This window comes from Stegostoma tigrinum, chromosome 8 (genome assembly GCF_030684315.1).
Source record: "Stegostoma tigrinum isolate sSteTig4 chromosome 8, sSteTig4.hap1, whole genome shotgun sequence".
Classification (NCBI taxonomy): Eukaryota; Metazoa; Chordata; class Chondrichthyes; order Orectolobiformes; family Stegostomatidae; genus Stegostoma; species Stegostoma tigrinum.
The window spans coordinates 52,894,228-52,917,639 of record NC_081361.1 but is presented as its reverse complement, the minus strand read 5'-3'; the positions used below and the strand labels follow the sequence as shown (position 1 = coordinate 52,917,639).

The window sequence follows — 23,412 nt, the reverse complement described above, 5'->3', positions numbered from 1 at the left end:
CAATTATTTTCTTTGGTCGATTACCTGAAGTAGAATTTTGTTCTTATGGAAAGTTATCAATACCGAAGTGATTGACAATGGACAAAAATCACTAATACCTGTTCCAGAAGTGCAAATAATTAACACAGTTTTATATTTGACAAGCATTAATACATTAAGAATTAATTCAACCTAAAAACTGGGAGTTTAAAAAAAAAACTATGAAATTCATTAATGAGACTTATGCAACACAAGCCTTGGCATGATAAATCCATTTAGCAAGAGATATTTACAACTGTATAACCATTTAAATTAATGTTTGTTCATTAAAGAGACTTCATACATTATTCAAACACTTTTTTAATACAGAAAAGATTCCCAGAATTTCAAAGCCAAAAAATAGCTCTGTTATAGTTGCACCCACATTGGAAATGAGTAGCGTGGTTTTTTTAATCTCTGGTAAAATTTCTCCAAATATATACATACAGAATCTGCAAAATGCATTCTGAACACATTAGACACTGTACCAATAAAATAGTGTCAATACATAATACGTAAATAAAATTGGAAGGCTTAGACTTGCATGTGCATTTGAACAAACAAGTTTTTCCAACTTCACTATAGTCTGTGAAACTAAAAAGTGTAAAATCCTGTATTTTCTTTTTTGCACATAAAGCAGCTTTCAAGTCCAGTAAAGTATTTTTGACTGCAGAAGCAGATGTTTACATTCACAATCTAAATGATTAAAAGTTATTTTAAATGTCATTGACAGTTATTTACAAAATACTGCAATTAGACTAAATTTTACTGTATTTTTTCTCCATTATGAATTTTGCACATACAAAAATGTGAGTTTTTGTACATCAACAAAGCTGCATTTACATAAAGGGTTCACTTTTACAATGCAATCTATTCTATGATACCTAAACAAACGGTATACTCATGTCCCTGGGTCACTTGCATTCTGACTATCCATCATTCCTGTATTCATCATTCTCAATGGATATGCGACCTCATTCACTTTAGGAATTTCCATTTTTGATCAGCCCATCTAATGGATGTTGACTTAGTTAGATCTTGGTACTGCTTCCTTTCCTTTTGATACTTCTGCAGGAAACTGTTATTTGCAAGCAACCTTACCACAATTTCCAAACAGTAAAAATAAATCTACAAATATGAATTGTTCCATTATTTTCCTATACTCTGCTAGTGGTGAAAGGCTGTGCCTTCATCTTTCAACAAGGCAGGACTGAAGTTGAGTTCCATACATAGTGGGTCACAGGCACAGATCATACCTCATTTATAATGTGGTTAGTATTGCTCAAAATAGCAGTATTTCCTAACAAACTCCAAGAAAGATGTTGGTTGAAACTGATTTTCATTTAAAAGTTGAACATTAACAACAGCAATATTAAAACAGTAACAAAAAAATGTGATAACAAAATCCACCATTGTTTTGTCAGAGTTAGAAGCTTCAAATCATACCTCCGTTTGAACACATTTTAAAGCAGAAAAAAAAGGTAGTTTGAGCCAATTAAGTTTGAGTATTATATTATGGTTTTTTAAAATTACATTTTAGTGTAATTTTAACCTTTAAGTGCATTTTGATGTGTACTTACACTAGAGTTAAAATTGAGGTAGTAGACTTAAGCTCATTGTATCTTCAGACAACTGGAGAAAAATGGCAAAGGCAAAACAAAAAGCTGTAGAAATTTACTTTATCAGGAGTTGTGTGCGTGGGCACAGAATAATAAAGATGTTCCAGTATGAATTAATTGCCACTGCAGTAATAGTACAAATCTGAAACTGCAGTTGACTCGCACATTGAAGGTAACAGTATACAGCAGATTTGGTCATGTGGGAAACAAATCATTATTACATTTCATTCTTAATGATAGGGATTGATTTCACTCTTAAGCAAATATTAAGCCAACACAACTTGCACCACCACCAAACCCTCCCTGTTTTTATTTGCAAGTCTTTTGGCACATTCATAAATTACCTGGTTGCCAAAATAAAGACAAAGTAAAAATAATCACAGTTTATGTAATACCTTCATGTCCTTACGTCCAAAAACGCATTCTAACCAATCCAATGTATATTTGAAGTGTAGTCAGTGTTGCAATGCAAGAAACAATGTCAACTAATTTGTGCACAGCAAGCTTTGGCATACAGCAATCTGATAATGACTGGATATTATGTTTTAAGTGATGTTACTTGCTGGATAAATAGTGACTGATGCTGGGTTAGCTCCATAAGCAGCACCACAGTATCTTTTATGTATATCCGAAAGGCAGTCAGGGTCTCAGTTTAACATCACATTTGAAAAACTACCCCAGATATTGAAGCACAGCCCTTCATTATTGCACTGGAGTGTCAGTCAATAGTTGCTGGAGTGGTACCAAGACTCAAAGCAAGATCCACTGAGAAATGGTGCCATTTAAACCTTTTAGGATAGGAAAGGTTTAATATATCACTACTTGTCATGAGGCATTGGAAACTTTTGGAAGTGTTAATTTTGAATGTCTGTTTTGCAAATCGCCTGTACACATTGTTTATAATTCATTAAGTTGAATGCACAATGATTACATTCAGAATTATTGATAGACCCGCCACAAAAAAACTCCCCAGTTTCCTGACATTAATCTCATCCTATCCTGATGTTTCAAAATTTATTTTTTCACAAAATTGCACATTTATTATTTAATCTCAGATACAACAATATGACTTGGCACCTGTCAGAAAATCTTGAGTTTCAATTATGTATTGACCTGCGAAGGTCTGTGACATGCATTGATCACCCTAGTTTAATCCCTTTGAGCAGAGTTTCAATTAAGACATCTGCTGGACTCAAAACATAACATTAAGCAATACAGCAGAAATAAACAATTTTTCAAAATATTTTAAAAATTAAAACTTAAAGTTCATTATGGAAAATGACACTCCAACCCTTACATGATGATAGAGTCTCCACCATTATAAATTAAAGGAATATTCATTGAAACACAACATGTTAGTAAAGGTATTTTATGTTTTAAATAAAATAATGTAATACTTAAGGTAATATACTTGAGGCACAGCATGAAATTTACACGTAACTAATAATTTTATCTACATTGTCTCTGCAATTGCCTGCTCCTGCTTAGAAAGCCAGGAATGGTTCCAGTAAACTTGTGAACTTCACGAAATGAGGCAAGCTTGAGATTTGGCATTGCACTGTTTCTCCTGGATGTATACAGATCATAATAAATGGGAGTTTATCTGAAAATCCACAAAGTATATTTACATTTCTGGTGCTAATGTGGATTGGGGGAAAGGAGAAGAAAGTTGTATAGTTCCAATCATTCTGATGTATATACCTCCTGTACATGTGGGGCTTATGAAATTATGGTACCAGTTTGTTTTGTGTAGTAGACAACTTAAATTCAATTCTTGGTCATTAAATATTAAAGGGAAAGGAAGTTTAAAAGGGATAAAGTTCAAAGTTTTATTCAGAGCCCTAACCCATTGTCTCCCCATCAACATTTTTAGTTTTTAATTTTATGTTGTTATTTTTGGAAAAAAAATTCTGGATTTACGATGAGTGAAATTGAACTTGCTCCTGTCCTGACTTCAAGTATTTCTTATAAAAGAAGGCAATTGAATAGCCAGGAAGACACTTTTTGCCTTTGTTTAACCAGGTATACAAGCATCTTGGAATTCCAGTATTTTTGATTGGCTTTCATGAAACAGATGACATTATTTGTCGAACCCCCCCTCTCATGTCCAAATTCTCTTTCAGATATTAATATATAAGAAAATAGCTTTAAATTTCTCAGTACATAATTTGCTGCATTTGTTGATGTATTTTTGCTTTTTACAAAAAAGGCATATACAAGATTGAGGCAGTGTTTTATGGTGGTGCAATATCGAAAGAGCATGTGTGCTTTTGGTGCTCAGATCTAATGATTAATCAACTTGGAGAATGAATGTTATATACTACATATAGTATATATTATAATTATATATAATTATATAATTATATTTAATTATATGTAATAATTAAATGTTTGCACCAAATGACCTGCCATCTCACAGCCTCTAGCTGACAGGATGTAAAGTCACTACATAAACATCAATCTCATAAATGATAATTTGTGAAGATAAAATACTAAACATTATTATAATGATCGATTAATGTCTTATAATAAGTTTGGCACAAGTGTTGCCATTGGTCCAGCAATTGGCAAAAAAACAAATTGGAAAATAAATGCCTGGCCTTCCTTATAGGAAGCTGCAATGAAGGGTTTTAATCTTAATTTAAACATTTTTCTAGTGAAAAAAAGTTCTAGGTTGGAATCTCACGTTGGATTATCAGATCCACAGTGTTCTGGAAACTTTTAAGAAGTGACACTGCCTTCTCATGTTCCATGTGTATAAAGTTGTGTCCATTGGCCTACACAAAACAAAAATACATACGTAAGAATAATTGAAGTGGGAATCCATAATCTATAGTATGTTTTTGGTGATCATGAAGTTAAGTAACATTACCTGGGAATTACAACACTTACCTATTTTAAGACCATGAGACATACACGCAGAATTAGGTCAGTCAGTCCATCAAGTCTGCTCCGACACTCAGTCAAGTTTCTAAACCCCATTCTCCTGCTGCATAACCCTTGGTCCCTTCATCAATCAACAACCTATCTAGCTCTGTCTTAAATACATTAAATGACTTGGCTTCCACAGCCCTCTGTGGCAATGGGTTCCACAGATTTATCACCTTCTGGCTGAAGAAATTCTGTACTAAAGGGTTGTCCCTTTACTCTGAGGCTTGCCCTCAGGTCCTAGTCTCTTCTACTAGTTGAAACATCTCCACATCCATTATCCAGGTCTCTCAGTATTTTGTAAATTTCAATGAGAGAAAAGCCTCATCCTTCTAAACTCCATTGAGTACAGACCTAGTATCTTCAACCACTTCTCATGATGTCAAGCCCTTCATCCCCAGGATCATTCTTGTAAAGGTCCCCGGACCCTTTCCAATGCCAGCATATCCTTCCTTAACTATGGACCTCACGACTGTTCACAACATTCTAAATGGGCTCTGACTAAATCCTTAAAAAGCCTCAGCAGTACATCTCTATTCTTGCATTCCAGCCCTCTTGAAATGACTGCCAATATTGCTTTTGCCTTCCTAACTGCCAACTAAACTGTATGTTAACCTTAAGAAAATTCTAAACAAGGGGACTCCTAAATCCCTTTATGCTTCAGATTTCTGAAGCCTTTCCCCATTTAGAAAATAGTCTGCACCTCTTCTTCCTACCACAGTACATTACTTCACACTTTCTCATATTGTATTCCTTCTGCCACTTTTTTGCCCACTCTCCTAGTCCTTCTGCAGCCTGCCCTACTTCCTCAGCACTACATATCCCTCCACCTATCTTTATGTCATCTGTAAACTTAGCAACAATGCCCGCTGTTCCTCATTCCAGATAATTAATGGATAATGTGAATAGGTGTGGTCTCAATATGGACCCCTGCAGAACTCCACTTGTCACTGGCTACCATCCTGAAAAAAACCCTCCCTGCCTTTTGTCATTCAGCCAATCCTCTATCCTTGCTAATATATTATCCCTGACAGTGTAAGCTCATCTTATTTAGTAGTCTCCTGTGTGGCACCATCTCAAAGGCCTACTGGAAATCAAAAATAATTCATGTCCACTGGCTTGCCTTTGTCTAAATTATTTGTTGCTGCCTCAAAGTATTCTAACAGTTATTTTTTCAGACAAGACCTCTGGCTGATTAAGCCATGCTGATTCAGTCCCGTTTTACCATGTACATCCAAGTACTCCGCAATCTCATCCTTAATAACGTACTCTAAAATCTCATTAATGACTGAAGTCAGGCTCCCCCTCGTTCTCACATACTACCCCACCAACCTCCGGATACAACGCATCATCCTCCGACACTTCCGCCATCTACAATCCGACCCCACCACCCAAGACATTTTTCCAACCCCACTCTCTCCGTGGCTCCCTTGTCTGCTCCACACTCCCCTCCAACCCCACCACACCCAGCACCTTCTCCTGCAACGGCAGGAAGTGCTACATTTGCCCCCACACCTCCTCCCTCACCCCCATTCCAGGCCCCAAGATTACTTGCCATATTAAGCAGATGTTCACCTGTACATCTGCCAATGTGGTATACTGTATCCACTGTACCCAATGTGGCTTCCTCTACATTGGGGAAACCAAGCGGAGGCTTGGGGACCGCTTTGCAGAACACCTCCGCTCGGTTCGCAATAAACAACTGCACCTCCCAGTCGCGAGTCATTTTAACTCCCCCTCCCATTCCTTAGACGACATGTCCATCATGGGCCTCCTGCAGTGCCATAATGATGCCACCTGAAGGTTGAAGGAACAGCAACTCATATTCCACTTGGGAACCCTGCAGCCCAATGGTATCAATGTGGACTTCACAAGCTTCAAAATCTCCCCTCCCCCCCCCCCACCAACTGCATCCCAAAACCAGCCCAGCTCGTCCCCTCCCCCCACTGCATCCCAAAACCAGCCCAGCTTGTCCCCACCTCCCTAACCTGTTCTTCCTCTCACCTATCCCTTTCTCCCACCTCAAGCCACACCTCCATTTCCTACCTACTAACCTCATCCCGCCTCCTTGACCTGTCCGTCTTCCCTGGACTGACCTATCCCCTCCCTACCTCCCCAACTATACTCTCCTCTCCACCTATCTTGTTTTCTCTCCATCTTCGGTCCACCTCCCCCTCTCTCTGTATTTATTCCAGCACCCTCTCCCCATCCCCCTCTCTGAAGAAGGGTCCAGGCCCAAAACATCAGCTTTTGTGCTCCTGAGATGCTGCTTGGCCTGCTGTGTTCATCTAGCTCCACACTTTGTTATCTCAGGCTAACCAGCCTATAGTTTTCTGTCTTCTGCCTCCCTTCTTTCTTACACAGTGGTGGCACATTAGCCATTTTCCAGTCCCCTGAGACACTCCCTGACTCTAGTATTTCCTGAAAGATTACCACCAATTCCCCTTACCATCTCCTCAGCTAACTCCTCCAGAACTCTGGGGCTGCAATCTATCTAGTCTGGGTGATTCATCCACCTTCAGACCTTGCAGTTTTCCCAGCGCCTTCTTCTAAGTGATGGCCACTACACTCACCTCCGCCCCCAACTTTCTTGAAGTTCTGGCATGCTGCTGGTGTCTTCCAATATGAAAACTGATACGAAGTACCCACTCAGTTCCTCTGCCATTTTTTTGTCCCTTCATTAGTTCTTCTCCAGCCTCATTTTTCACTGGTCCAATGTCCACTTTTGCCTTCTCTTATCTTGTAGATATCTAAAAAAAAACTTGTAGCCTTCTTTAATATTACTGGCTAGCTTACTCTTATCTTCTCTCCCCCTTCTTGTAAAGTTATTGTCTGCTCATTTTTAAAGACTTCTTAATCCTCTGGTTTCTGACTAATCTTTACCACATTGTATAGTCACATTATGGTCACTGGCCCTTATAGTTTCTTCATCTTAAGCTCTCTAATCAAGTCTGCCTCATTATACATCCCCAAATCCAGAATTACCTGTTCCCTAGTGGGCTTTACCACAAGTTCCTCCAAACCATCTTGAAGATATTCCACAAAATTCCTTTTCTTGAGATCAGCTACCAACTTGATTTTCCTCGTCCACCTGCACATTGAAGATCCTATGATATTTGTAATGTGCCTTTCCAACGCGCCTTATCTATTTCTTGATTTATGTTCTTCCTCACATCGGACTAATGCTAGGAGGCCTGTATAGAACTCCCATCAGGGTATTATTTCCTTTGTGGTTCCTTTAGTTATATCCACACAGAGTTTATGTCTTCTTACTCTATATCATTCTTACTAACAATGTAATCCCACCCTCTCTGTCCATCTGCCTGTCCTTTCAATATGATGTGTATCCTTGGGTATTTAGTTCCTAGCTCCGATCCCCACATAGCCACATCTCTGTGACATCCACAACATTGTACCTGCCAATTTCCATCTGCACTACAAGTTCATTTAATTTGTTACGTATACAGCATGTTTTTATGTTAATCATCAGATCTGTGTTGACTGCCCCTTTTCTCATACCTCATCTGCTGTGTTTGAAGTTAGATTTCTGATCCTTTCCATATTCTCTGTCCTACTTTTTTAATGGAAACTTTAATAACCTCTGCTGAGCCCTCCCCCTGTCCCCACTTACACCACCCACCTTTAACATTTTCCACAATTTTCCATGCAACTGAACCCACACACCCCACCTCTATTTAGTTTAAAGCCGTCTCCTATTTACTTTAAGGTACTATCCCAAATAGCGGATGGGGGCAGTTGCATATTGTGCATTGATTTCATTCTTAAACTATTTTTACCACAATTATTTGCCCTTACAACTGTAAAGGCACATGATCAAGGGTAATAGTTTGATATTTTCCATTTCATTCATTCCTGTACCTCGTTAAGAGAATTTGCCAAGTGAGGGATAGTTTGTGGTATGGGCACACACTTAAAAGCTGAGTTATGTTCCCTTTTTCTGAAGAAGGGTCTAGGCCTGAAACGTCAGCTTTCCTGCTCCCCTGATGCTGCTTGGTCTGCTGTGTTCATCCAGCTCTACACCTTGTTATCTCTTATGTTCTCCAAGTTCATTTTACAAAGTCCCTCACAATTGCCCCATCGTTTTGGTAGCATTAAGTCTAGGTCACTGACAGGAAGCCATGTGCCAATCAATTTTCAAAATAAGGTGCATATAATATTTCATGTTTATGTCAAACTTTTCTTTTTGTATGCTAGGGGAGATGATGATGTGCATATCTGCAAACAGTGACTTTTTTCAATATCTACATTTGATTTTACTGGGAAGTGTTGGCCATCACTGAAAAATTGTGGGATTTATTTGCCATTTCTTTAGTTGGCTTCAAGTAGGTTATGGTGAGCTTTCTGCTTGAAATACTTAATGTACGTCTTGAAAGTACTCCAACAATGCTGTTAGGGAGTTCCACGATTTTAAACTCATGATAATAAAAGAATGGTTATAAAAGTTGGGATGGTGCAATCGGAAATAGAGTTTTAAGGTGCTGCCGTGAAGCTGCTCACTTGTCCTTCCAGGTGGTGGAGGTTGGGAGTTTCGGAGATCTTACTGAAACTTTCTGCAAGAAGGTTTGGGCTCGAGTTTGAGATCGCCATTGAGGTAGGGCACCTTAATGTGATTTTTGGTTAAAAGCTGCCTTAGAATTTCAGACAATCACTTTCCCTTATACCCAAACTGAACTGCGGGGATTATTTTAGGACCAAGGCTGTTGGAGTTGAATGAACCTGGAAATCCCACACTGAGCAGGTTATTGGTTAATGCCATTTGTAATTCTTTCCATTACTTTGCTCAGTCTGCAGGCAATTTCTACAGACTGAACATAACTTTGTGAAATGGACTCGTCAAGTAGTAGCACCTGTGTCACTCTGAAATGTGTTAAATTTTACTGCAGTTTTTAAATGCAGCAGATATATGACAGACACAACCCTATAAATGCTAATGATGTGGATTACCACGTAATTTTTTTCTGGTAGTGCTAAAAGGAGAAAGATTGATCAGGAGATTAAGATCTTCAACTCAGATCCACCTGAACCATTAGAAGAGGAAAATGATGCCTTGATTTCACATTTCATCTGAAAGAAAGATTGTGTGTAGTGTTGTTAAAGTTTTCCAAAGCAAATATTATTTAAACATTTTCTTCAGTGATTCTTTGCCTTTTTATGGTTTGGAGACTAATACCATAAACAATCCTTTTGGTGCATCCTGACTAGCTAACTCTACAACTTTAAGGTAATGGCACTACTGTTTAATTCTATGCACCTAGAATTAACTTCGTGTTTTGATGACTTTTTAAATTGCATTCCTAAGCTGCAATTTTAATCATTCCATCTGTTTTTTACATTCTTTTGTTTTTCAATCCAAGTCGGGTTTTATATTTCCTACCAAGGTGCATCACATCACAATTTAAAGTTCATTCAGCAGTTAACTGTCTGTTCTGCATGTTTTCACTGCCTCCTTATACTATGTTGTATTCATCCTCATGGTTAGCTATATCTCCCACCACCCGTACAGTGTCATCTGAAACTTGCCATTGAGTTACTTGTTCTATGTTCACATCTTTACATTTTAACTAACCATGATTTCAGCATCGATCTTTGTGGAACAGCATGTTTTACATTTATCCTATTTGAACAGCTACCCTTTATCAGTAGTTTTAGCATTTTTTTGTTAAATTTACAGCACATTCAATTATGTGCCCTCTGAGTTCACATTCCCTAATCATTACCACTGTGTGGTACTGAATCTTTAGACGGTTTGAAAAGTTTCCACATTGATAAAAATACATTTTAAAAGCTGGGTACTATAATGGGCTATCGAATTTTCTTTCTCACTTGAGATCTAGGATCTGTCATAGTGTGATAGTGGAAAAATGGCCTTTCTCTAGGAATCTGAATTGAGCTGAATTGCTACTGATATTGGCCTAAACCACTGAATTGGTAATCTTATTCTCATTGGAATTTCTAAACTCTCCAGCACACCTTAAGGATCTTGTCTCCAGGCTGTAACAGATTGGATGCTGGTCCATCAGGTTGTACTCTAGTAACGAAGATGCCCTGTTGAAACAAGAGTGAGAATTATAGATTGACTTCATGATGAATTAAAGTGAATCGCAAGTTTTAATTTAATTATTTTGGTTTATTTCATATGACTATAAAATTTAATTCTATTTCCTTTCTCTAGTATTTTATTTCCACATCACTTCAGAGAGGTCAGAAGTTGGGCAATGTGCTAAATGAGGTGCTTATTTGAGTTGAGAGGATCTGAAAGGAGCTTTGCTATCCAGCTAATCATTGGATTACTTCATACTTGAGCTGGGTGCCCAAAATAAAATGTAATCTTTCATGCTGGCATTAGTCCACTTACTGAGCAGAAAATTCTCAGAGAAACGAAAAAAAATGTTGAGGCAAACAAAAGACCTAAACTAGATTTTCAAAATATTTGATATTTGAATACATAACATTCTGGTGGAAGGATGATTGAAAGTCCCGTGGGTTAATTCCCCTTAACAAAATATTACTTTTATAATATTTTGATTGCAATGTTCACAGTTTGGTGAACTCTGAGGATGTTGTGTTGCAACTGCAGTTTTGAACTGAATCCCAGCAAATAAATTTGGCTTTGTTGCATTTTTAAAATTCTGAAAGATTCCATGAAGGCAACAAATTGAATAAATAATGAAAGTGCAACTAAGTTCTTGATCTATCAGTCATTGATCATGTAAATTTTCTACATCTAATCAAATATTAAAACAGGTGTTTCCAATGATCTACTGTATCCAATGGTATTATAAATAATTGAAGAAGAATTAATACAGGAAATTCAATACTGAATTAAATGCCTGGTGTAGTTCCAGGCTTTTTTTGTCAATCAGAAATTGTAGCACATCTTCCCTTGTTCATATATTTCCACAAAGTAAAATGTAGTCATGATTTATTAATGAAAATTTGCTAGGTGCAGGGAAGTGCTCTCCCTTCCTCCCCTAGACTTGTAAATATGTAGTACAGGATTCCTTTAAAAATGGCTATTGCTGCGATGATCACTTGTCTTAAAAATAAAGTAGGCTAATGATTGTATGGATAAATATAGCCACAAAGGTATTTAAAAGTTGTGAACATACAGCAATGTGGGCAAGCAACATGTAGAAAGATTGTTCATTATGTTAAAAATCTTGAATAATCATCTAAATAGCTGGATTACCCAAAATAGATTCTAACATGGATAAACTTACAATATTAGCTCCAGGAAATAGAAATCAACTTAAAAAGTCACTGCAGCAGATGCAGAGAAGGAAAATTAATTTGGAATACTGCGTCCAGTTCTGGTTGCCCTATTATAGGAAAGATGTGGATGCTTTGGAGAGGGTTCAGAGAGGTTTACCAGGATGCTGCCTGGACTGGAGGGCTTATCTTATGAAGAGAGGTTGACTGAGCTCGGTCTCTTTTCATTGGAGAAAAGGAGGAGGAGAGGGGACCTAATCGAGGTATACAAGATAATGAGAGGCATAGATAGAGTTGATAGCCAGAGACTATTTCCCAGGGCAGAAATGGCTAGCACGAGGGGTCATAGTTTTAAGCTGGTTGGTGGAAAGTATAGAGGGGATGTCAGAGGCGGGTTCTTTACACAGAGAGTTGTGAGAGCATGGAATGCGTTGCCAGCAGCAGTTGTGGAAGCAAGGTCATTGGGGTCATTTAAGAGACTGCTGGACATGCATATGGTCACAGAAATTTGAGGGTGCATACATGAGGATCAATGGTTGGCACAACATTGTGGGCTGAAGGGCCTGTTCTGTGCTGTACTGTTCTATGTTTACTGTTCTATGTTCTATGTTCTATGGAAGTGAAGAAGCATTGTCTATTCATTATGAAGTTATCAAGAAAGTAAATCGGACTGCAATTTTAAATTCAGAAGGTCCCACATTGCAAGCTGGAATAAGGTATAATGATATATAAATCAACCATGCAGCTAATTCTGTGGCCACCCCAGCATCACAGAGGCCAATCTTTAGCCAGTTCAATTCCCTCCACATGATATCAAAGAATGACAGGTGGTGCTGGATTCTACAAAGGCTATGAGCCCTAACAACATTCCAGCAATAACATTGAAGATGTGCTGCAAAACTAGCTGTTGCCCTATTCAAGCTGTTTCAGTACAGCTACAACACTGGCAACTGCCCAACAATGTGGAAAATTTCTCGGATATGTCTAGCATGGAAAAGGCAAGAAAAATTTAACATGGCCAATGATAGCCCCATCAGTCTACTTTCAATTGTTAGTGATGCAAGTATTATAGACAATGCTATCAAGTGTCTCTTGCTCAGCAATAATCTACTCACTAAAGCTCCTGATCTCATAACGGCCTTTATCCTTAGGCCATAAATATATAAGAGCAGAATTAGGCCGTTCAGCCAATTGAGTCTGGTCCACCATTCGAACATGGCTGATGTTTCTCAACCCCATTTTCCTGCCTTTTCCTCACAATCCTTGATTCCTTTATCAACCTAGAATCTATCTGTGTTAAATACACTCAATGTCTTGGCCTCCACAGCCCTCTGTGGCAATGGGTTTCACATTCCTCCTCATCTCAATTCTGGGGGTTGTTCCTTCACTCTGAGGCTGTGCCCTTAGGTCCTAGTCCCTCTTACTAGTGGAACTACTTTTTTTCATATCTATTCTATTTAGGTCTCTCAGTATTCTGTAAATTTTAATTAGATCCACCCCTCATCTTACTAAATCACATCAAGTACAGACCAAAACTCTTCATCTGCACTTCATATGACAAGCCCTCCATTCCCAGAATCATTCTTGTGGACCTCCTTCCGAACCCCTCAAGGCCAGTACCTCCTTCCTTCGGTACAGGCCGTAAAAATGCTCATAATATTCCAAATGCGGTCTGATGAGAGCATTATAGAGCCTCAGCAACATCTCTGCTGTTGTTTTTCAGCCCTTTGGAATGAATACTAACATTGCATTTGCCTTCCTAAATGCCAACTGAATCTGCATGTTAGACTTGAGAGAATCTTGAATGAGGACTGCTAAGTGTTTCTATGCTTCAGATTTACGAAGTCTTTCCCCATTTAAAAAATAGGCTAAACCTCTACTCCTCCTACCAAAGTGAATAATCTCTCAGTTTCCAAAATGGACCAAAGGAGCTGTACTCCAGAAGTGAGGAGAGCATGACTGCCCTCGACATCAAGACAACCTTGACAAACCTGGAATCCATGGGAGTCAAGAGTAACTCTTTGCATATTGGAGTCAGTGCAGATGTAAGCCTTCAGCCTTCAAGCTTGGGCCTGTCATTCAATCTGCTCATTGCTGATCGTCTATTTCAACACAATTTTCTGTATAATTTCTCTATCCCTTGATGGTTTTAATATGTGTCAATCTGTCTCAATCTTGAACACACTCAACAAATCAGCCTCAAAGCCTCATTTCTGTACAAAATGACTTGAGCCTTATTCTGAGGCTGTGTTTGATGGTTCTAGATCATCCAGCAAGGAAAACATCCTTCTTGCAACAATCTTGTTAATTCCTGTCAGAATTTTGAGTGTCTGAGGGAGATAACCACTCATTCCTCTAACTCCAGACAATATAGGCCAAATCTACTTAATCTTTCATTAGTGGATAACCATGAAACCCAGGAATTAGTTTCATGGACCCACATTGTATTCCTTCAATGGCAAGTATACCTCAGGTGAGGAAACCAAAAGAACATACTCCAGGCTCACCCTCACCAAGTCTCTACATATTTGCAGTAAGGCATCCTATACATAAATTCATTTTGCCTTAATTGCTTGCTTTTATGCATGTTAATTTCACATTTCTTCACTTGCATTCCCTCTCCTGAATTTTTGTCCAATCACGTAGCCTCTCTAAATTGTCTTGAAGTGTATGTAAACCCATCTCACAATTCCCATTTCTATTTAATTTTGTGTAATTTGCAAATGTGGAAATATTATATTTAATCCCCACATCCAAAACATTGATCGAGATTGTGAATAGCTGGGGCCCAACTGTTGTTTCTTGCACATTCACTGTCTGCCAACCTGAAAATGACTCAGGTATCTTTCCAGTTTGTCAACCAGTTCTTTCCATGCCAGTATAGTCTCTCAAAACCCATGCGCTCTTATTTAGTAACATTTTGTGTGGGTCGTTATCAAAAGCTTTCTAAAAATCCATGCATACCATAACCAGCAGCTTCCCCTTATCCATTCTGCTAGCTATATCCTCAAAAATCTCCAAAATGTTTGTTAAATATTACTTCCCTTTCCTAAATTCATATTGATTCTGCCTAATGTTACCATTATTTTCTAAGTGTACCATTACAACATCCTCTGCTTTTATTGCACTCAAAATAAAACTTCTCACTCTTCCTAGGAACATATGACAATAATAAATCAAACCAGAAAGTCAAAAATCTTTATTACTGATTCCAACATTTCTTTGTAGCTCCCAAGTTTCTTTCTCTCTCTCTTACTTAAAGAGTGGGGATACATTTGCCACATTCCAATACGCAGGAATCACTCCAGAATCAATCTATTTCTCAAAGATGATCATCAACATTATTAATATTTCTACAGTCAATTCTTTCAACACTGTGGTATAGGCCAAAGGCAGGCAATGTCATTGCTGTGAAGTCCATCAACAGAGCTGGTTGCCTTAGCACTGCATCTAGAGGCCCAGGAACATCTTGGGACTTCAGTCCAAAAGGTGCGCAAGGGTGTTACATATGAGACAATAGGCAAGGAGGATCATCAGCAGCAAGGACAGGGAATTGGATTTCAGTAGTTACAGAGTGCCTGACATGAAGTAACATTCCCCTCTCAACAGACTCTTTGCCCCCTCCTCTCCAAAGCCAAAAGGATTTTCTGAGTAAAAACCCAAAAAAAACCGTGGATGCTGTAAATCAGGAACAAAAACAAAGTTGCTGGAAAAACTCAGCAGGTCTGGCAGCATCTGTGGAGGAGAAAAAAATAGTTCTGAGGAAGGGTCACTGGACGCAAAATGTTAAATCTGTTTTCTCCTCCACAGATGCTGTCCCACCTGCTGAGCTTTTCCAGCAACTTTGTTTTTGTTCAGCATTTTCTAAGTGGTTGTCTCAGGACAGCTGTGTGGCACCAATTTAATTCCTGAGGCACTGCTAAATTGTGGTGGATTCAGTGAAAATTGATGTAAATTTAAGCTGTGGATATATTGTTTGATGCTTTATACAATATGAAGTTGCTTACCTGTAAGGCAACATCAATGTAAGTACCTTGTTCCTAGATTCACTAAACTCAGAAATCTTGGTAGCTACTTGCGTTATATGGAGACTTGCCTGAGATAATGGAACATATTCTCCAGCATATGATTTAGCTCTCCAAAAAGTCTGAGTACCATTTTTCACATCTTGTATCAAATCCCTCTTTTCTAGCTGGACAATGTCTGCAAGGCAATTATATGGTATAACCTACACATCGCCCATTTACTGAACATAATTAATGAGATTTGAACAGGATAATGATTTTGAAAGATACGTTTTGACAAGATATTTTGTTGCCCCAGATAGGGCATTCATGTCAAATTGCTGAACTTTAATATGGCTCTCAAAGTGTTTGAAGTATTTTAGCATCAGGTACAATTATCCTGTAATTTTTTCATCATTCCTGCACTTAAAACATCCCACATTCAGTACAATTCTTCTAGATCATACCTCAGGCTCTATGATTGTTATCATTGTTTAATAGCTGAGAAGCTTTCTACTAAAGTAGGTCAAAAATAACTAATGTACATTACATGTTCTGGGCCTAACAGGGGTTTATATGGGACATGGGAACCGCCGTGTTCAAGTAAACAGCTGATACCCTAGACCGAATAATATTGTACGCATTCTTGCAATATGTGGGGGATATTACTGAAACTATTGCAAAAACTTTGCAAAGTCTGAATACATTAGGTCCTATGAGGGACTTCAATGCCATAAAGATGAGCCATAAACAGAGGATTTACAAAGTTACACTGCCCAAGACTGTTACCATGTGAGAACATAACATGTCACATTGCATATACAACTCTGGCTCAATTTTTAAATTGCCTTAATTTAACACTGGTGTTAAGCAATTTAAAGTAAATGTAAATGATCACAGTAAGTAATGATAATGTAAAATAACATCAGGGCTAATCTAGGTTTCTGTGAACAAGTTGTGAGAAGTGTATAAATATTTTAAAAACTGAATGGTAGACTACAATAATTAATTGGGGATATTTTGGGTATTTTGAAATTATTGCTAGATAAATCAATGAAATAATTGAGGGAAGACAATAATTCTAATTTCAGGAGAGTTATAAAGCATGCCATTTATTGTTAATGAAGAACCAGCTTCGCTGACTTACACCATTTCCCTTTACCATCTGTAGCTGACTTCTGCTCATCCTTTGATAGCTGGCATCAACCTATGGAGGGTAGTGCAATGTTACTGTAGCCTGTAAGTGATCAGGGACAATTGCAATTATATATTTCTTTTCTTTATGATTACCATATCTGAAGGCTTGAATGGATTCCCTTGTCCACCTATTCCGCCACTTATACTGAAGCCAAGACCAGGGTTCTTCTCTATTCTCACACAAAACTGAGATAAAAAGAAAATAACAATAGGATAGTTAATGCAAACACAATAATACTGACCATTCTGATATTGATATGGTAGGATTCAGTAAACTGTTATAAATGATCAGTTCATCTGGTGTTTAGCTGTTTAGCTGTAAGTTTATTGTTTGGTATTGGATTAAGTATCATAAGTCAGAAAGGTTCCACAGAATCATTACATGATGATAGGATGGGTGGACTCATCAAGCTTGTACAAGCTCAATGCAGGAGTGATTTAGCTATTCCAACTCCAATGCCCATTTCTTGTGGTTCTAGAATTTCCTTTCCCTTCACCTGCGCATAAACTTGTCTTTGAAAGCATGGTAGAAAGCAATCTACCTCTTCCACTCTTTAAGGCAGCACTTACCAGATTACTGAGTATAAAGATCCTCATGTTTTTTTTGATTAATTTTCCAACCACTTTAAATCCATATATTCTAGATTGTGACCTTTCTACCAACAGGAACAGTTTCTCTCTACCTACTGTCTGAATCCCTCATGATTTTGAACTTACACGTCAAATCTCCTCACAACCTTCTCTTAAGGAAAGCAAACCCAGCTTCTCCAGTCCATTCAAGTAACATGAGCCCCTCATCCCTGGAACCACTCTTATGAAACCTTTCAGCACCATCTCATATCCTTACAAAAATGCAGTACCCAGAAATGGAAACAATACCTCGTGTGGTTGAACCAGCGTTTTGTAAAGGTTCATCATAATTTGCTTGCTTTTATGCTTTATATCTCCAATTACAAAGCCTAATATTCCTATTTATATTTTCTCAACCTACCCTGTCAACTTCAACAACTTGTGCACACATACCCTCAGATCCCCTTTAGAATTGTATTCTTTACTTTCAGTTTTTAATTTAGTATTTTTTGTTTTGTCTTTCCTGATTCTTCTTATCAAAATAAATCACATTCCAATTTTCTGTATTAAATTTCATCCGCCACGTGCCTCTTGTTCCATTAACTTGACTATGTTCTTTTGAAGACTGTCACAATCCTCCTAACACTGTTAGTGCTTCCAAGTTTTGTGTTATATCCAAATTTTAGAATTGTTGCTTGTACACCTAAGTCTAGGCCATTAACAGATCAAGAAAAGCAAACCGTTCTGACACCAACTCTGGGAAACTCCATTATTAACCTCACTCCAGTCTGAAGAACAAGTATTCATCCCCCTTTCCTGTCACTCAGTTAACTTTGCATTCACATTGCTATGGTCCTTTTCATTCGATGGGCTCAATTTTGTTGGCAAATCTATTAAACAGCACTTTATCAAATACCTTTTGGGAAATAATGCATGCCATAACAACTGCATTATCATTACCTAGACCCTGTTTAAAATCACAAGGAATCAAGGACTACGGGGAGAGTGCAGGGAAGTGGAGTTGAAATGCCCATCAGCCATGATTTAAACGGTGGAGTGGACTTGATGGGGCGAATAGCCTTACTTCCACTCCTATGTCTTATGGTCTTATGGTCTAAAATCGTCATGAAGTTAGTTGAATATAATTTACGTTTAGCAAATCCATGCCAATTTTGCTGAATTAATCCACACTTGTTCAACTCAATGTTAATTGTCCCAGATGACTGCTTCTAAAAGCTTTCTCAAAATTGAAGTTAAACTAACAGGCCTGTTGTTGCTGAATTTATCCTTATACTTTCTTTTTTGGAACAAGGATGAAACATTTGTAAATCTTCAGTCCTCTGGAATTATCCCTGCATTACATGAGTATTGGAGGTAGAAGCCAACTTTTCAATCTCCCCAGAGTTAGCAGGATTGTTGAAGGGTGTAAACTTGAAACCTTGACTCTCTTTGCTCCTCTGATGCTGCCTGACCTGCTGTATTCCTCTAGCTCCACATTGTATTGACTCTGCATCTACAGTTCTTGCTACATCTGGGGAGGTTGAAAGGTTGGGTTCCTTCACCAGGACTGATGAAGGGTGTAAACCCAAAACATCGACACTCCTGCTTCTCTGGTGCGGCCTGACCTTTTCAACCTCCCCAGTTGGCCACCATGAAGATTTATTTTCTTCTTTAGCATGAAGCCATATTCTCTAATTAAAATGTAGCCAACTAATTTCTACTGGAGCAGCAAGGAACCAATTACAAGCTTTTGAGTGAAAGCAAGAGCAAACTTATTATATATGAACCCCAGGAAAAAAATAAAGACATGGCTTCTCCCAAGCCTTATCCCTCACACATATGCATTAAGTTAACAAGACAATCGTGTCCAACACAAAAGGAAGATAAGAGAATATACAGTTTAGAGTCTTTTGGTGTCCTTGAAGCATCAAGTTATGACTTGACAAAACAATTGTTAATTTAGTGTCTTAGATCATCAGCAATAGTGAATGCTGCAGTTATCTGTTGCTGGCTGGGTGAATCGTGAGGAGGGTACAGAAATGCTTCAGAATGATTGGATGAGTTGAGTTGAGTTGAGATGAAATATAATATGGATAAACTTGAGGAGATCCACTTTGGTAGCAAAAACAGCAAGGGGATTATTACCTGGATGGCAACAGACTGGGAAAGGAGAAGGTACAATGACATCTGGATGTTCTTGTATGCAAGTCACTGAAAGTGCAGCAAGACGTCACTGCTCCTGTTCCTGAACCTTTTTGCTATGAAGGTCAACATATCATTTGCCTTCTTCACTGTCTGCTTCAACTGCATGCTTACCTCAAGAGTTGAAGTTACAGCTACTAATAGTTATACTGAAAGGCAGAAAAGTAGAGTTGAGTATTATCAGATCAGCTATGATCTTGTTGAATGGCACAGAAGACTCAACTGGGTGAATGGCCTACTTCTGTTCCTATGTCCTTATGGTCCCAAGATGGATGCATTCATGCTACAAATGTGGTTCCAAAGATACTATTATTTCTCTCATAATTCCATACTTCCTTTGTGACTTTAGAGGTTGATAATTTTTGCAGCCAGTCTAACACTGACCTTATCTGATTTGCACACACTTTTACAGCTAGGGTAACTGTGAGTTAACAGCAGAAAACTTATCTATTTTTCTCCGTTGGTGTGGTGATAAAGATTTTATTTACAGTGCCCATTGTAGCATAGAAAGCCTATCACAGAACATGTAGTGAACTGGGGATCCTGTTAGTCTGTAAGAGTACTTTTGAATAACATTCTGTACAATGGGTTTACTTCCTGAACCATCGAAAGCTTTATTAATTGAATGACTAATCAACCTCTTAATAGAAATAGCTGTATAATGTACCAATTTTACCTGTTCCTGGTAGCTTTCTGTGCTCTTTTGTGGTTTAATACTTGTCAGACACCTGCTGGGTTGAGTTGCTCGAGGACTGGCAATGTTCTGTGAAGATGAAATGGCAATCTGCAAAGGCTTCTGATACTGCTGAAGAGTCACCTTCGATACAGCTCCTTCATATTGCTGCTCCCTGGTTCGATGCTGCAGGCTTTGTGGTGAAGACCCTAGTGCACTTTGCCCTTGGTGAGGGTGGCTACCTGCCTGTGGGTAATTCAGCCCATTAGGCAAAGATTCAGGAAGCTGTAAAGGACAATCATTACAACTTACACAGACAGATAAAAGAACATAAAGGACACAGGAGACCTAAGTGATGATGACATCAGCCCTTGAAAATCGAGTAACTTTCTATTGTGTAACTATATTTACAAGTTCCCAAGACATTTTGCTGTAAAATGAGAATGGTTTAGTTATCCAGTTTTCTGGATTTTCAAAAACAGCACAAGGAAATTACTCAAAAATTTTTTGAGAGATCAAAGGGCTGAATTCTTGGAAAAGAACAACTTACGCAGCAAGGATTATGGACATGTTTATTAAGCATGTTGGTGTTACTCAAAGAATTATTAACATAGTAAGCTGTTGATAAAAGTTGACTCATGAATTTTCAGGGTCCATTTCTCTAATTCAAGGCTACATTTAGGATTGAAATAATTGGGGGCAATGTATGCTGCTGAATATTTAATTGATTTCTGTATATAATATTTGTAACATCGACAGCCATGGGTGAGGTGCCAGAAGACTGGAGAGTGGCTAATATGGTGCCATTATTTTAAAATGGTGGTAAGGCAAAGCCAGTAAACCATAGACCAACGAACTTGATGTCAGTGGTGGGTAAGTTGTTGGAGGGGAGTATGAGGGACAGAATTTACATGTATTTGTAAAGGCAAGGACTATTTAGGGATAGTCAACATGGCTTTCAGTATGGGAAATCATGTATCACTATATTAATTGAATTTTTAAAATAAGTGACAAAGACAATTGATGAAGGCAGAGCAGTGGACGTTGTCTACATGGACTTCAGCAAGGCGTTCAACAAGGCTCCATATGGTAGACTCATGAGCAAGGTTAGATCACATAGAATCCAGGAAGAGCTAGTCATTTGGATACAAAATTGGTGAGAAGGTAGGAGACAGGTGGTGGTGGTGGAGGGTTGATTTTCAGGCTGGAGACCTGTGACCAATGGTGTGCCACAAGTATGAGTGCTGGGTCCACTGTTTTTCATCATTTAGAACATAGAGCATAGAAAAGTACAGCACAGTACAGGCCCTTCGGCCCATGATGTTGTGCCGTGGAATAAGTCTAATCCAAAAATAAAATAACCTAACCTACATTCCTCTCAATTCACTGCTGTCCATGTGCATGTTCAGCAGTCGCTTAAATGTCACTAATGACTTTGCTTCCACGACTACCACTGGTAAACTATTCCATGCGCTCACAACTCTCTGGGTGAAGAACCTCCCTCTGACGTCTCCTCTATACCTTCCTCCTAACAACTTAAAACTATGACCCCTCGTGGCAGTCAATCCTGCCCTGGGGAAAGGTCTCTGGCTATCGACTGTATCCAGCCTCTCATTACCTTGTACACCTCGATCAGGTCACCTCTCTTCCTCCTTCCCTCCAGAGAGAAAAGTCCGAGCTCAGTCAACCTCTCATCATAAGACAAGCCCTCCAGTCCAGGCACCATCCTGGTAAACCTCCTTTGCACCCTCTCCAAAGCCTCCATATCTTTCCTATAATTGGGTGACCAGAACTGGACATAATATTCCAAGTGTGGTCTCACCAGGGTTTTGTAGAGCTGCAGCATAACCTCGCGGCTCTTAAACTCGATCCCCCTGTTAATGAAAGCCAAAACACCATAGGCTTTCTTAACAACCTTATCCACCTGGGTGGCAACTTTGAGGGAGCTATGCACTTGAACACCAAGATCCCGCTGTACCTCTACACTGCCGAGAATCCTGCCTTTAATCCTATATTCAGCATTTAAGTTCGACCTTCCAAAATGCATCACTTTGCATTTATCCAGGTTGAACTCCATCTGCCATTTCTCAGCCCAGCTCTGCATTCTGTCAATGTCTTGCTGAAGCCTGCAATAGCCCTCGATACTATCAACGGCACCTCCAACCTTTGTGACATCAGCAAACATACTAACCCACCCCTCAACCTCCTCATCCAGGTCATTTATAAAAACTACAAAGAGCAGAGGCCCAAGAACAGAGCCCTACGGGACACCACTTAGCACTGACCTCCAGGTAGAATACTTACCATCTGCAACCACTCTCTGCCTCCTGTCAGCCAACCAATTCTGAATCCAGACAGCCAAATCACCCTGTATCCCATACCTCCTGACTTTATGAATGAGCCTGCCGTGGGGAACCTTATCAAATGCCTTGCTGAAGTCCATGTACACCACATCCAGTGCTCGACCCTCGTCAACCTGTCTTGTGACTTCCTCAAAGAACTCAATAAGATTTGTAAGGCATGACCTGCCCCTCTCAAAGCCATGCTGACTCCCTTTGATCACGCTATGCTTTTCCAAATAGTCACAAATCCTATCCCTCAGAAATGAAATTTTGATGTGAATACAACAGGAATGGTTAGTAAGTTTGCAGATGACACCAAAATTGGTGGTGGAGTGGACAATGAAGAATGTTATCTCAGAGTACAATGGGATGTTGTTCAGATGGATCAATGGGGTGAGGAATGGTATATGGAATTTAATTTAGATAAATTTAAGGTGTTGCATTTTGGTAAGGCAAATCAGTGCAGGACTTGTACACTTAATGGTAGGTCCTGGGAAGCGTTGCCGAGCAAAGAGATTTAATGTTGTGGATGCATTATTCCTTGAAAGTGGAGTCAACAGGGTAGATAAGTGGTGAAGGCAGCATTTGGTATGTTTGACATTCTAGTCAGTGCATTGAGTGCAGGAGCT

General features: G+C 38.8%; 1 protein-coding gene across 17 annotated transcripts in view; it reads right to left on the bottom strand.

Annotated features, from left to right (window-relative positions):
* Positions 1 to 321: 321 nt before the first annotated feature.
* lrrc7 (leucine rich repeat containing 7) overlaps positions 322 to 23,412 on the bottom strand; it is a 617,590-nt gene continuing 594,499 nt past the window's right edge. For 10 of the 17 annotated variants that reach the window (XM_048539168.2, XM_048539169.2, XM_059647884.1 and 7 more), the window contains 5 exons: positions 20,445 to 20,726; positions 17,090 to 17,182; positions 16,947 to 17,006; positions 10,557 to 10,631; positions 322 to 4,414 (listed from right to left, as the gene is read on the bottom strand). In XM_048539168.2, coding sequence (XP_048395125.1) covers positions 4,307 to 4,414; positions 10,557 to 10,631; positions 16,947 to 17,006; positions 17,090 to 17,182; positions 20,445 to 20,726 — 618 coding nt within the window. In that variant the 3' untranslated portion in view covers positions 322 to 4,306. The remainder of the gene's footprint in view (positions 4,415 to 10,556; positions 10,632 to 16,946; positions 17,007 to 17,089; positions 17,183 to 20,444; positions 20,727 to 23,412) is intronic. The other 7 variants (XM_048539173.2, XM_048539176.2, XM_048539174.2 and 4 more) reach the window with 2 other exon arrangements.